This window comes from Schistocerca nitens, chromosome 2 (genome assembly GCF_023898315.1).
Source record: "Schistocerca nitens isolate TAMUIC-IGC-003100 chromosome 2, iqSchNite1.1, whole genome shotgun sequence".
Lineage (NCBI taxonomy): Eukaryota > Metazoa > Arthropoda > Insecta > Orthoptera > Acrididae > Schistocerca > Schistocerca nitens.
In genome coordinates, this window is record NC_064615.1 from 1,025,435,294 (window position 1) to 1,025,450,684 (window position 15,391).

Consider the following 15,391-nt stretch of genomic DNA (forward strand, 5'->3'; position numbering starts at 1 on the left):
AGGTATTCATTTAGTAAAAAGGGAAGTAATTTTTCTCAGTAAGTTAAATTCAATTTTCAGATGTTTTGAGAAGCCAAACTTAACTTCTAATACAAGTTCATTGTTGAAAAAGTCAGTGTTAGTAGTTCACCCATATCACTACCACCCCGCTGTCCAGGTCACTTTAAAGACATTCAGTTTTTCTTAAATGTTTCATTTGTCAGTCAAAAGAGTTTCATGTATATTTCAAAGTATTTTTATTTGTTTGTTTGTTGCGTGCACAGGGGCCAGAGTTGTCAGTTTTGAACAGTGCCAGAAGGTTCAGTACCTAAGGGGCTGAATGTACAGGGTGATTCAAAAAGAATACCACAACTTTAGGAATTTAAAACTCTGCAACGACAAAAGGCAGAGCTAAGCACTATCTGTCGGCGAATTAAGGGAACTATTAAGTTTCATTTAGTTGTACATTTGTTCGCTTGAGGCACTGTTGACTAGGCGTCAGCGTCAGTTGATACTACGGTGGCGACCACTCAACAGAAAGCTTTTTGTGTTATTGAGTACGGCAGAAGTGAATCGACGACAGTTGTTCAGCGTGCATTTCGAACGAAGTATGGTGTTTCGGCCACCTCTCCCAGCCACCATTGATGATTTGAAACGAGAAATAACAGCAGCTATCCAAACTGTTACGCCTGATATGCTACAGAGAGTGTGGAACGAGTTGGAGTATCGGGTTGATATTGCTCGAGTGTCTGGAGGGGGCCATATTGAACATCTCTGAACTTGTTTTTGAGTGAAAAAAAACTTTTTAAATACTCTTTGTAATGATGTATAACAGAAGGTTATATTATGTTTCTTTCATTAAATACACATTTTTAAAGTTGTGGTATTCTTTTTGAATCACCCTGTATTTTGCAGTGACTGTATTTCTTTATTGGGAGTTGCATTGCCCAATCAGTTCGTATAAAGTTTTGCTAACAATAACACAGAGTAAGCACACCGCTTGCAGTTTCAACAAGCTACACAATATCTCCAGTTTTGTATGCATACCCAGTTCAGGCATTCATTTAAGTACTTCAGTAATTATAAAGAATGTTACAAATCAAAACACCAAACACACTCTGGATGGACTCACATTGCATGTGAATCTCTATTGCAATGCACTGACGTGTGGCATGTCATGTTGCAGGCACGGGTCCCACACGTGGTGCTGGTGTGCTCGACGTGTTCGTGGTTGTTGCCGTTGGTTCCGGTGGCGGCGCTGATCGTGGTCCTGGGACTCAGGGCCGGGTATCCACTGCGCGAGGACAGCGCCTCAGATTTCCTGTGCTACCCGCAGGGCGCCGCCTTCTACGTCTCTGTCCTACTTCCTGTCACCGTATGCATCCTCATCAACGCAGCCATCTTCCTCTACCTGCTGTTCACAGTGCTCTTCCCGCTCTGTAGGGGTGGAAGTGGCGTTGTCGTTACCAGGTATTTTCTACTTTCCGGAGATACAAACATGCATTTATTGTACTCCCACCTGACTATAAAGGGTGTCCATAATTAAAGTTCCTGTTTAAAACGCCCTAGAAAGGAAACCACTGCACAGGATGACGTCAAATTTGAACGGCATATTATTAATGCGAGGGGAAACGTCACTGCAAAAAATTTAACGATGATTTGAGCACAGATGGCGCTCAGAGCACCAAAATATGCAACCAGTAGACCCACAGCACACAGCTTTTCCTCAGTTTGCATCCGAGATGCTCAATGTGACTATCTCCATGAAGGACTGACTGCACGCTGCTGGTAAAGCTCACTCAAAGGTATGAAAACAGGCACTGGTCCAGTACCTGATAAGGGGCTGAAGAATGCGACTACGGAATTCGAAAGGGAAGATTCTTTTGAAACGCAGTGGAACAGAGTGAGGAAAGCAGTTGATCTGAAAAATGGCTCTGAGCACTACAGGACTTAACTGCTAAGGTGATCAGTCCCCTAAAACTTAGAACTACTTAAACCTAACTAACTTAAGGACATCACACATATCCATGCCCGAGGCAGGATTCGAACCTGCGACCGTAGCGGTCGCGCGGTTCCAGACTGTAGCGCCTAGAACCAGTCTGTCACCCCGGCCGGCTGCAGTTGATCTGATCTCTATCGAAGATGTGGCCACAGCATTGCAGGAGGGGTCGAGCAGGGGTGTGCAAACATGCAGTGCATGGGAATTTGACCGTCTGTTGGACATGTCTGGGAGGATGACGCGCAAAATCCTACAAAATGTCCAACGTTGCTGTTCATAAAAGAATCATCCATGTTCAAGGGGGCTCTTCCTGCTGACCTGGCAGCAAGGCAAACGTTCGCCTTAGAATTTCTTTCTTGCATTGAGGTGAACAATGAATAGCCCTGTGGACAGACAAAGCCCATTTCCATCTCCAAGGAAATGGCAATACACAGAACAGTAGAACGTGGATAGATGAAAATCCGCTCGCACATTAATCAGTACCACTTTATTCTGCAAAAGGTGACTACGTTGTGCAGGTGATGGCACTGTTTATCGTAGGGCCATATTTTGTCGAGGAGGTGATTCCTGCTAACTGGTAAACACTATGAAGTATTTTGCGCAACAACGTCGCTCCAATCATTTAACAGTGTGGATTTGTGGTTAGGATCATTTTCATGCAAGATGGTGCTCCTCAGCACACTGCACAGTCACTAAAGCGGCTGCTGCAGAGGCATTTCCGAAATGCCACAACTATCAGCCATCATTTCCACACAACTGGTGACTTCTGGTTGTGACGTTATCTGAAAGATGTCGTATTTAGTGCTCCAATTGAAGACACACATTGTGCAACACATTCTGAACGTCACACCCGAGACACTCCGATCTGTTGTGGAATATGCTGTACATCGGTTTCAACTTCTGGCACAAAACGGTGGACAACGTATTGGAAATAATGTTTCGCCAGTCTCAAGACAAATAGAAACCGATTTTATTTTATTTAGTGTGCGGTTTTTGGTCTCAGGACGATTAAAAATCGATTTTCCTATCCTCTGTGTTATGATCTTCCCATGGTGGATGGGCTCACGTAACAGTGCCACAAGTATTGCACTTTGCAGTCATGCCCATTGAACAATTCAAATGAAGTAATGTGCCACTCAAACCATAGCTGTTGTATTCCGACTCATCGGTAATCTGTAGCCGACTCCATTCACGTTAAGACGCTTACAGCGCCTTCTAGTGAGAAAATTTTGGTTAACTTTGTTTCATGACGTTTCACCATGCATGAATACCATGATGTTCAAATTTGACATCATTTTGTGCACTGATTCCCTTTCTACAACGTTTTGAAACTGTAAAGTATTCACCACCTTAGAACAGCGCTCTGGTCTGCTTGGAGCGCTGTAAATCTGGTAGCATGTCGTCATGTGAACCTCCACTGCCGGATGTTAAGTAACTGTAACGAAGTTGTGTGTATGTTGTCACCAATGAGGCACGTCAATGTGAAGATGAGACAGAATGGCAGGAAGGAGCTATAGGTGCTCAAGAACATACTATGCATCAAGTTGCACGATTTCTTAACGTATCAGAGAGGACTCTTCAATCTGACTTCAGTACAAGGAATGGGTTTCCACTACCAGCAATGTTACAAACTGTAAGAACAGTGGTCGTATAAAGATCCTAACCTACAAGGCCCAGAGACGAATTTCACGTATTTTCAATGACAGTTGGTTTCATATCCATCATGAATAATCGCTGGTACTGAATGCAGGTACTTTTCAATAATTTTTCGTGCTATTGAATGCAAATCCATTACAGTAATTTTCCCAAGGTCATTGGACGCAATTGGTATTTGGAGATGGGAACTTCGCAAAGGCCCATGCTGATAGTTGCACATAAAGCCACAAGTTTCCAGTGGAGCAAACAATCCAGAAACTGGACTTTAAGCGTATAGTGTGGTCCGCTGAGACATGGTGTTTTCTCTTTTAATACGATGCAAAGTGCTGAGTGATCCGTCGTTCAACTGAAGTGTTACCCACACAGTGTAAGAGGTAAGAACGTAAGTCCAGAGGTGATTCTTCGATGTTTTAGATGTTTTGGTTATGTTTATCGTATCTTTACTTGAGCCAATTATTCATCTAGATTACCATGGAGATGAGCAGAGCTTTCTCTGTGAGTTTCACTGATGAAATCTTCTATGGTCATCATTCGAATCGAGCTTCCATATTGTCGCAAAGTTTCAACAAATTTTCAATTCATTATCGACAGGCTAAGTGGGGATCACGAGTTGGAAACTCGTCGAAACTTTGAGACAAACACGACACCACTGCTCAGCTAACGACAAGAAAAGATTTCATCAATCAATCAAGAAGCTTACATCAACATTCTCGGTGACCACGCGTTGCCCTTCCTACATCTTCATGACTAGTGGAGATTGGGCTAAAATGTTACTTCTCGTTATCAGCTATCGCAGTTACCGTCATTTCTTGGTAGTACATAGTTTTAGTTGTTAGTCATAATAGGAAATTAACTCCTTCACCCTTAATGACGAGTGTGCTGATGATCCTACTGTCTTTCAAGGAGACAACAGCTTTCTCTCAGGACTGTACACTCTCATTTCTAGTTGACGAACGTTTAGGTACATATTTTCACCAATATACCTACTAAATCCCTGAATCTTAAACTCACAGAAATGTTCGGGAGTATCTGGAACAGAGGATGAAACGAACCACCAACATACCTGAAGTTTATTAACTCTAAAGATTACACACGAATATGACGTACATGAAGATACGTGTGCATCCTCTTTGTCTCTGTACTGAGACAACGATCAACGCTTGATGAGGTGTCACACAGCATTAGGGCATTGTCCTCTGGAGGTTAATAAATTGTGTCTGGCGTGCTTACAATCGAACACTGTGGCGCTCAAATTTAAATTTTTGTATCGTGCATAATGAGGGTTTTCTGCTTCACTCAGTCATTAATTATAGAAAAAAACATGCTATTATTCCTGGCATATATCCACAGTAAAACGCTTGTCATGGATGTGGAGTACGTAAAGAATATTTAAACAAATTTTCATTTAAGAGGCAATGGAAGACTTGTCACAAACATATCAAAGTTTATATTCTTAAGTGTAAAAGATAATTCTTAAACCACTGTCGACACGAATCATCAAACAGAAAACAGTTTACACCATTTATTTACTTACCATGATGGACTTTTAAGCCGGGTTGAGATGCTTCCAGAAAACAGTAATGAATTATTGCTCTTTCAGTAACACAATTTTTGCCTTTGCTTAACCCTCAAATTTGTTTCACCACAGCTTTGGCACTTTCATTCCTTCTTTTTCTTTCATTGTTTCTGAAATATACTCCCGCAATTTAAACGTAGTTCGGAAATATGATGACATCAGATTTTGTTGTTGTTTAGTTTACCTCTGTACTTTAACGTTTTCCTGCATTATGTGAGAGCTGTGACAACCAACAGAAATCAGGCACATCTCAAAGATAACACAGCATGTTGTGTGAAACACAAGGATGTTAGGGCAACATCTATATTCAATTAGTGTTTAGAATGGAACTTTTATAAACTACCGTATATTTTCTCGTAAAGTAAAGGTATACATTCCATTTTGATGTTCACAAACCCTATAGATAACCTGTCCTGAGTTGCACATCGTTTTTATTTGGGTGCTAAATGTGTTTTGTTGTTTTCTTGTTTAAAATGATCTGTGGACATTGGTAATATTTCATGAGGATTTAATTTTGAAAACTAAGTGGTATGGCTTGTTAATTGTAGGTTATGTTGTGTACCTGCAACAATGTTTACTTAATTGTCTCATTCTCATTGATAAATTTTGGATGTCATTGTATTTCTGTGCCTTCGACACATGTTCACAGCACATTTACGCCCTGCATAAGCAATTAATTATTTGTTCCAATGTGTTTCCAGTTCCTTTGTGTGTGTGTGTGTGTGTGTGTGTGTGTGTGTGTGTGTGTATGAGAGACAGACAGAGAGAGAGAGAGAGAGAGGGGGGGCAGAGGGAGAGAGATAGAGAGACAGAGAGAGAGAGAGAGAGAGAGAGACGGTTTTATTGTGTGATAGTTAATGTAGAGAGCTAAATAATGTTCTGTTGCAGAGTACTGTTTGACCATTGACCACCTTTCTGTCCTGGGTGATATCATTTCGATTGTGGTAGTTTTCTTCTATTGTTAATAACTGGTATGGACGATTATTGTGTTTTGAGATTGGTGGGAATATTTCTATGCTACTAATATAGTGGTTATTTCCAGTGAGGTGGACTGCATATGTGGAGCAGTCACTTTTCAATGTTCTTGATTGTTCAGAGTATCTCATTCTAAAATATCAGCATGTATGTCCCACGTATACTGAATCACAATCTTTGAAGGTTAATTGGTATACATCTGCACTGACGATTTTGTCTAGGCTTAAGTTGGATGTTTTTAATGTTCCTTCTTGTGTGCTGATTGTTGTTTAATACCACGTGTATTTCCTGTTCTCTCATAATGTTTCCTATTCTGTGGGTTACTTTGTTACTACATGTCAATGTGTGCCATGCTTTCTTGTGGCTTGCTGTTTCTTTCTTCTGTTTACTTTGTGTGTCATCAGTGTCGTGAGGTTTTGGTTTGGGAAACTATTTTATGTGGTTTGTTAATTGTAGAGTATGTTTCGTACCTGTTATAGCGTTTATTTACATTTTTATCGTGCTCATTGGAAAATTTGGATGTTACTATGTGTCTGTCTTTGACACACTTTCACGATACATTTATGTATCAGATACACTGGTACCAGTTGTTTCATTCACTAATCTGTTAATCATATGCAGTTGGTGTTCCTGAGACATATTGAGTCTCATCTTTTACCTAAAACAGCGACGTGGGCTGAAGCAATTAATTAAAATTTGTAGCAGCATCGAGGTTCGAACCAGTTTTCCTGCTTACTCAGGAGATGCGGTAACTGCTGTCCCACACTGGCACTTTGACCATCAAACCTGTACAGGTTACCCTAGTACTTATTAGTCCCCAATACAAATTCTATTTCACATCCCAGCCCATTCCTATTCCTCTTCTAAACATGCACCAATATTGCAGAAGCTCTCTGTTATTGGAATAGAAACTTCACAATGAGCGAAATGGGGTTATTCCTGCTGTATCTCAGGCGTATGTGAGATATTAATCATATATAGTAAATGTTCCTCAGACATGGTAGGTCTCACCTTTATCAACGATAATGATGTAGGCTGAAACAGAAGACACCTGTTGGAATCCTGGCTCTCTTACAAATTAAATTTCATTGGTTCAGCCTAAATCGTTACCCTGATTGGTTTTTGAATGTAAGCCACAAAATTTGAATAGTGTATGTGTGTCTGTGTTTGTTTGTGTGTGTGTGTGTGTGTGTGTGTGTGTGTGTGTGTGTGTGTGTGTGTGTGTGTGTGTTTGTGTGTGTGTGAGAGAGAGAGAGAGACGAGAGAGAGAGAGAGGGAGAGAGAGAGAGAGAGAGAGAGAGAGAGAGAGAGAGAGACAGTATTATTGTGTGTTGACTAATATTCTGTTGCAGTGCATTGTTTATCATAGAAGACTTTTTCGCCCTATATGATACCCGATTTTTAAATATTAGAGGGAATCTTTGTATGGCACAAGTATGGTTGTCATTTCAAATGAGGTGGTCTAAAAATGTGGAGCACATGCAGTTACTTTTCAGTTTTCTTAAATGTTCCGAGTATTTCATTCTGAAATATCTGCATGTCTCTACCATGGTATACTAAATCATGGTCCTTGAAGGTTAACTGGTATATACAGAGGCTAATGTCAGATGTTTATAATGTTTCTTCTAGTGCACTGTTTGTTTTGTATGCCACATGCATTCACTATTCTCTCATAATGTTTCCCATACCGTGGGTTGGTTTGTTGTAAAATGTCAGTTTGTAAGTCTTTCCTGATTCAAACACTCTAATTTTGTTAAGTTCTTGCATCTAGCTCCCTTTATCCACTGAAAGTCTGTGCAGTCTGCAAAAGACATATCAGAGACTAATTTGTTTGTGAGCTGTGGGATAGTTAGATCTGTTGTGTATCCTAGCATAGTTTTCTTGTAAACTGATAGTTAGTGTTGGTGGCTTTCCATTGTCTACTGTGATGTCTTGGAAGTGCAGCTTTTGTCTGTTTCAGTTTTGTCTGTGGAGTGGATGTTTAGGTAGGGAGCATTAATGTTTCCATGTAACTGTAGCATCTGGTCATGTGTTTCAAGCAGTATATGTCATCAAGATGGTTAAGGAAGACATTGGCCTATAAAGCGTTATAAATCGTCCACTAAGGAGCTCTTCCTATGTGATATGGATGTCTGGGTAGGCAGTATTGATGTCTCTGTGTAACTGAACCATCAGTTCCGATAATACTAAAACTCATATATATTAGTGCACGATTTGGCTGAACTTATCCATTTCAATTATTTATATTAATCTCTGTGGTTTTATTGTGGACAATTAGATTATTTTTAGTCTTCTCATTCACAGGGAGGAGTAAAACTGATAACTCTCGATTTTGTTCATGATTTAATAAGAATAACATTTGTTAAGACATTAAGATTACTGTTACATAAGCACCATTAAAATCAATCAGATTATCATTTTCATCAGTTACAACAATTTCTAAATCCTTATAGGTTCAAAACTTGGAATATATACAGGATAATATGGTTCACGAATTATTGGTCCACCAAGTTCTGCATTAGGCTTGAATGGAACAATAATATTAGTTTCTCTATGAAAATGATCAGTATGTATTAAAAAATCCCATCAACTAAATTAAAATTTACATTAATCATTTCAATAGGAATAATTATAGGATCATCATTAGCAACAGTTTTTTCATTTGATTGAATAATTTGATTATTAAATTCTAGCATACTCGCAATATTATCTTCTTTTATATCCACATACAATGTTACATCACTTTCGATTACAATTCTATTTATAATATCATCTGGTTTAATATGAATATTTGGATTATTCGAACAAATAAAAGTTTTTTAAACTATATTGGCCAACAGGACTTTCTATCGTTTCGTCATCACAATATAATTTATTATTTTTCTGTGTTGTATTTGGAGCTAAAAATTTGAATAAAAACCTACGTGTGCGAGATTACTAAAGCTATTTCATGTAGGTATAGTTAATCTCTGTTTGGGAACATATGACTTTTCACTCAGTTGAAATAATCTGCTCATTTACTATAAAAATGTATATAATTAAATGAAAACCGATTGGGAACCAAAAATAAGAATTCCAGACAAGAAACTTAAAAATAAATTTTGTAAATATGCAAAAAAACAACATTAACGGTCGAAACATTATCACAATGAAAAAGTGGGATTCATGCAAATATTGTCAAATAAATTTAGTGATTTCATCATGAGCAATCGAAAAGAAATTTCATATTTGACCAAAATTCTGAATAATCTTCCTCATTCGTCTTGGAAAAGTGAAAAATATGGGAAAGGATTAGTCACTTGAGCTTTTAATAATTTACCTATGCCAGAAATGTATCTACCAGGATATTCATGCTGCAGCCTTTTACTAAACTAGAAGAAAGATTAGAAACAGGACAGCAAGTAATTAATCCATTAGATGAAGCTTCGAAACAACATGACATAGCCTATTGCGATAATAAAGATTTAGAACAAAGACATGAAGCATATAAAAAAATCCAGTTAGCTACAAAAGAAAGAATTCATGCAAGTGATGCTTCATTAAGAGAATAATTAGCAACAACTGCAGTTTGAGGAATTATAGAAGAAAAGAGAAAATTAGCAATGGGATGCAGTCTACAGCCTGCTTCAACTGGTGGTGGCTTTGGATGACGATGGTTTGGAGGTGTAAAAATATCTATGTAAATGAATAAGTTTACTATTGATTATAGTTTGTTACCAAGTGGCAAGGGGACTGATAACCATGGATGTTGGGTCCCATGATGCTCAGAGCCATTTGAACCATTTGAACCAAGTGGCAAGACCTAATCAAAATCAATTAAAATTTAATTCAATAATGAACATTTACATAGTATTGAACCATTCTTAACTGATGCACAAAAAAGAAAGAAAGAGAAAGAAACTGGTGGTAATTTACTCATTACTCTAGGAATTCCTGTTGTAAAAAATATTATTGAATATTAAATAAAAAGAAAGAAGAAAAAGGACTAACATCATGAAGGTGATTTCTCCCATTACTCTTAGCTGCATGACGTTATTTGGCATCTGTTTGTTCACTTGCTGGTGGATCTGGAGTAATAAACAAGAGGAAAACTGATGCAGAATTGTAAGAACAGAAAAGACATAATCAAGCAATGAAAAAGATTGTGCTGGTTCTAGAAAAAAATTTCAAGCAAATAATCGATTTCTATCCTAATGCATTAAGTTGTTTCGATATAGAAAAATTAGTTAAACAATTATAAATTAAATATTTTCGTGGTGTTTTTATGAATCTTGAGTTACCACGTCATCCTAGAAAATACGAATCTGGAATAGTTAATTTAGATAAATCTGATCATGGTGGTTCTCATTGGATTTGTTATTACAAGAATCAAGATATAAAATTTATTTTGATTCATTTGGTGGTTAACTATTTGGGAAAAATATCTGCACTAAAATGCTGAGAGAATACAAAATTTTGATAAAATAATTGTAGTTACTTACGTCTATTTGCGTTGAAATTGCTTCAGGTAATTACAAGTTTAATGATATTTGGACTTCAATAAATGGACATTTTTGGAAATAAGATCAATAACGATTTAGATTTGCAATCAAAAATTAATAATGGATCAATTTCAAAATTTGAAATTTTTCAATCAAACATCAAAGATTTTAAATCATGAATAGATCCAAAAACAAATAATGTAATTAAACAACTTCAGAAAGAATTTAATGCTACTATTAAAGTAACTAGAGGTTATATTGGGTTTAAAGGTAGGACAATTGCGAATGTAAATGACCCAGTTTATGCAAAAGATGTAGTGAACAAACACTATTGACAGAATGAGTTATCAAATATTGTTACAAAACCTGAATATACATAGTTGAATGATTATGTCACTAAAACTAATCTAACTAATTACTTTACAAAAAGGAAATAGAAAAAGCTTTTTCAGATTATTTCTCAAAAACCTCTTTAACTCCATACTTACATGAGTTAAGTAATCTTAAAGATAAAGTGTATGATAAACAAAGGACTGAATTTACATTTATGACTAGGGGGAACGAAAGATACACAATTTTAAACTGTATCAAAACAATTATAATAATAAATCAATAATTGTACACAAATCAAATTTTCTGTCTGTAAGATTTTAAGATTCTGTTAAACTGTTCTGGTTGGTTTAAAGTTAATTATATTTGCTCAAATAATTTAAATCTTATTAAATTTTTTTTCTATATAAATGGTTAATCATAATAACATCTACTGTTCGAAGTGTAAAAAGTTTACTGAAACCGATAATCCTCACAGATACAGTTAAAATGGAAGACAAGGTATTGAAGATCTTTGTACAGTATGTAAAAACAAAAAGGGAAATTCGTTAAAAAATTTTTGTCGGTGAAGGGGGCTCACTGTAATATTTGTGAACAAATTACTAATTAATTACATTAGCCAGTAAGACAAAAATTTAAAAGAAGCAATTTATTTCTCTTGGTATAGATGATTTATATACCAAATGATCTAGTTGTCATGGACTCAGGTAATTTTAAAGGAATTTCAAAAGTAAATAAAGGATATAAATATTTATTAACTGTTATAGACCGCTTCTCAAAATTTACTTGGGCTATTCCCATTAACTATAAAACAGGTTAGAACGTAACAGGGGCTTTTGAGAGAAAACTTCAAAAAATTTATAGACAGATAATGGTAAAGAATACTATAATAAAGAGTTTTATGAGCTGGTGAAAAAATATAACGTTAATCATTATTCAACTTTTACTGAATTAAACACATTAGTTGTTGAACGATTTAACAAAGACTTAAAGGAAAAATCTGCAAGAAATTTGCTCTTCAAGGAAATTAGACATGGTTTAACTTAGAATCTAAATTACTTGATGAATATAATAACACAAGACATTCAACTATAAAAATGGCACCAAAAGATGTTATTGAAAACTGTTTACATAACAAATTTTCTAGATGCTAAGCCCAAATTCAAAATTGGTGACAAATTGAGAATAAGCAAACTGAAAAGACTTTTTGAGTTAAGATATACTGGCAATTCGTTGTCAGAAATTTTCGAAATTGAAGACTATCTCTCCAATCCAATCACATATGAAATGAAAGATACTGATGGAATTTTTTATCAACAAGAACTTATATTTATCTATGTGAAAAAATTATGAGAAAAAAGGGACATAAAGTATATGTTAATAGGTCGGGTTCGAAAGTTTGCCAACTATTGGGTAAATAATGATAATGTTATTTTATAAATCGTGTGTGAGATTTAATTTAGATCTTCAACAGAATCATCAGATTCCTCTAAGGTGTGAATTTTCCACCTCTGGAATTCCGTAATGAATAAAAAATCGACCCCTGCAAAAGTTGAATTTTTGTGAAGGGAACAAGCAGGAGACATTTTAAAAATATTGCATCATGAAAGTTAAAGTCCTTTAATCTTTTGGGTCTTTCCCCTCTTGCAATAATATTTTTTTTAAATCAGCAGTAGATCTACTCAGATCCACTGAAATTCCTCAACAATTACAAATCCAGGGGCTGGAAAAATCCTCAACTGAAAAAGTTGAATTTTTGAGAAGTAAATGAACGACCACATCATATTTTTGTTGATTTTTTCGGTTCTTATGTTAATTCAATTTGATAGAGATTCATTATATCATTAATTAGTTGTTCTTTTGTATATTTGTCTAAAGTAATGGAATAATTATGGACATTGCTGGGAACAATGTGTAAAAAATCTCTAAAATTAAAGAATAAGGATCCCTTTATTGAAAAAAATATTGGATTTTTCATTACCTTTTAATACATCCAACACATTAAAATTTTCCAGTATTTTTTATGTTCATCATCAATATGTTAAAATTCTATAGTGGGTAGAGTTAAAATTTTATCATAAATATTTTTCCTCTTCTTATTTATTTCATCAGCAGATTCATTGGATTGGCTGTATAATTTGTGAACAAAGTAAAACAGACTGTTGAAGTGCATATTGTATATTTCTTTTGTCTACTCTGTGTACATCAAAATAAGTGCTATGTGTATTCTGTACTAATTTGTAATCTGTACATTTGTATTTTCTGACATAAAATATTTTATCATCTTTAGGTCTTCCACTATTACAACTGGATAATCTTCCTGAAAGATGATTTTTAGATAATACACCACCAACTTTGAAATAGTTTTTCTTGGCATACTGCATAGATGTGGTAAAGTAAATAATTTGTTCTTTCTTCATTTCTACTACATCAGAAATTATATTTCTTAGTTGTACACATTCTAGGTATTTTGCTTGTATTTATTTCGCTTGTTGTTCAATAATTTTTTGAGAATTAGCCTTTCCAACAATTGTGGCATACTTCAGATAATTCAGTAGTTTTTCCTAAAAGAATGTAATATTTTCTTACTTGTTTACAAAGTTTTGTATTGAATCTCATTACCGAATTTTTTAAAATTTTCAACCGTTAATAAAATCCATTTATTTGAACACAATTATTCGGTTTTAATGTATTCATCCCATTTCGAATATATTCATACTCTACAGCAAAGTGGATTAGTGCATTGTATTCTTGTGAAGGGTACCTCATTATCTTTATGAAACATAACATATTTTCCCTTATAATTTTTTTAAAAAGTGAATGGTCTACAAATTTTGTCCCAGGAATTCCAAACAGAAATATCATTAGTAATCAATACATTTTCCTTTTCAATCCTTGGGACCCAAATATTTTTAAACCAAGAACCCAAATTTAATTGGTAATTTTTTCTGAATAAATTCAGAAATATTCATCGCAGTATTAGATGTCACTGCAAGTAACCCTATTTATATAGAACAAAAATATGTTAAATAAAAATATTTTACAGATGTCAGGGAACCTGAAATGCCTTACTTAATAAAGTCTCGTTTTATTTGTTTGATTTTTCAGGGCCCAGCGTCATGGCCTCTGAAATTCAGAGTTTAATAAAGCATAAAATCAAATTAGTGATCAGCAGAGTTTTCTCTTCACATAATGGAACCAAATATCTTTGAACCAATTACCTAAATTTAACTGATAATTTTTATGGTTCATAAATTCAAATATACACTCAGATAGATGATTCTGAACCGCAAACAGCAGTAGTGGATGTATCTGATGTCGATGGAATCATTTCCACTTATAAGAAGAAAAATATACTAAAATTCTGTAGCACTCTGTCACCAAATCAGTTAACGTAGAGTAAGACATCAGTGATCATAAGACTGTGACATCACCTATAACAGTGGGTTTTACATTGAAATTTGAGAAAAGTAGAAGGCTATTTATGCTTAGCAAATTTAGAGTATCTGAGCAGTCATCATCAAATACTCGGTGCGGAGGTCGAATATGTGAAGAACAAATGCAAAAAATTGAAAGACCTCGTGCAATTTGCCCTAGACAAGTATGTTTCGAGTACGATCTTAAAGGATGGGAAAGACCTACTAGCATGGTTTAATAGCTGTGTTAGGAAACTGATAAGTAAACAAAGGGAACTTCATCTCAGATTCAACAGAAGTAAAATCCTAGCTGACAAGCAAAAGCTGAAGGAAGCGAAAATGAAACTACGGACTGCAATGAGAGAAGTGTTCAGCGACTTTGTCAACCGATCTGAGTAAAGACCCTAAGAGGCTTTGGTCATGTGTAAAATCAGTAAGTGGGTCAGAATCATCTACTCATTCACTCTGTGACCGTACTGGCACCGAAACAGAAAATAAAAGACGGAAGGCCAGATACTGAATTCGGTATTCATAAATTGTTTCTTGGTGGAAGGTCTTCCCTCCTTTCAATCGTCGTACGAACGTCGAAATGGCAGATATTGAGATAACAGATCGCGGAAAAGAAAAAAACTACAATCCCTTAGTAGTGGAAATGTATCAGGACCAGATGAAATACCTAAATATTATGCGAAAGAACTTGCTCCTCTTTTAGCAGTAATTTATCATTGATCGCCTGAGCAACGAAGGGTACCTGGCGACTGGAACAAAACGCAGGTCATTCCCGTTTTTAAGAAGGGTTGTAGGACAGATGCACACAATTACAGACCTATATCATTGACGTCAGCCTGTTGTAGAATTGAATTTGGGAAGTCATTTGACCTTGTAATACTTTGTAGCGAAAAAAATACCAGCCTACCGAGTATTGGAGAGGCCAGACAAACGTGTGGTTCCTGAAGAGGGCAGCAGCCTTTTAATAGTT

The 15,391-nt window shown here is 35.8% G+C and overlaps 1 protein-coding gene across 1 annotated transcript in view; it reads left to right on the forward strand.

Annotated features, from left to right (window-relative positions):
* LOC126234771 (adhesion G-protein coupled receptor G4-like) overlaps positions 1 to 15,391 on the forward strand; it is a 218,133-nt gene that overhangs the window by 188,486 nt on the left and 14,256 nt on the right. Inside the window, exon 10 of the mRNA XM_049943521.1 lies at positions 1,166 to 1,449. Within this exon, the coding sequence (XP_049799478.1) occupies positions 1,166 to 1,449 (284 nt within the window). The remainder of the gene's footprint in view (positions 1 to 1,165; positions 1,450 to 15,391) is intronic.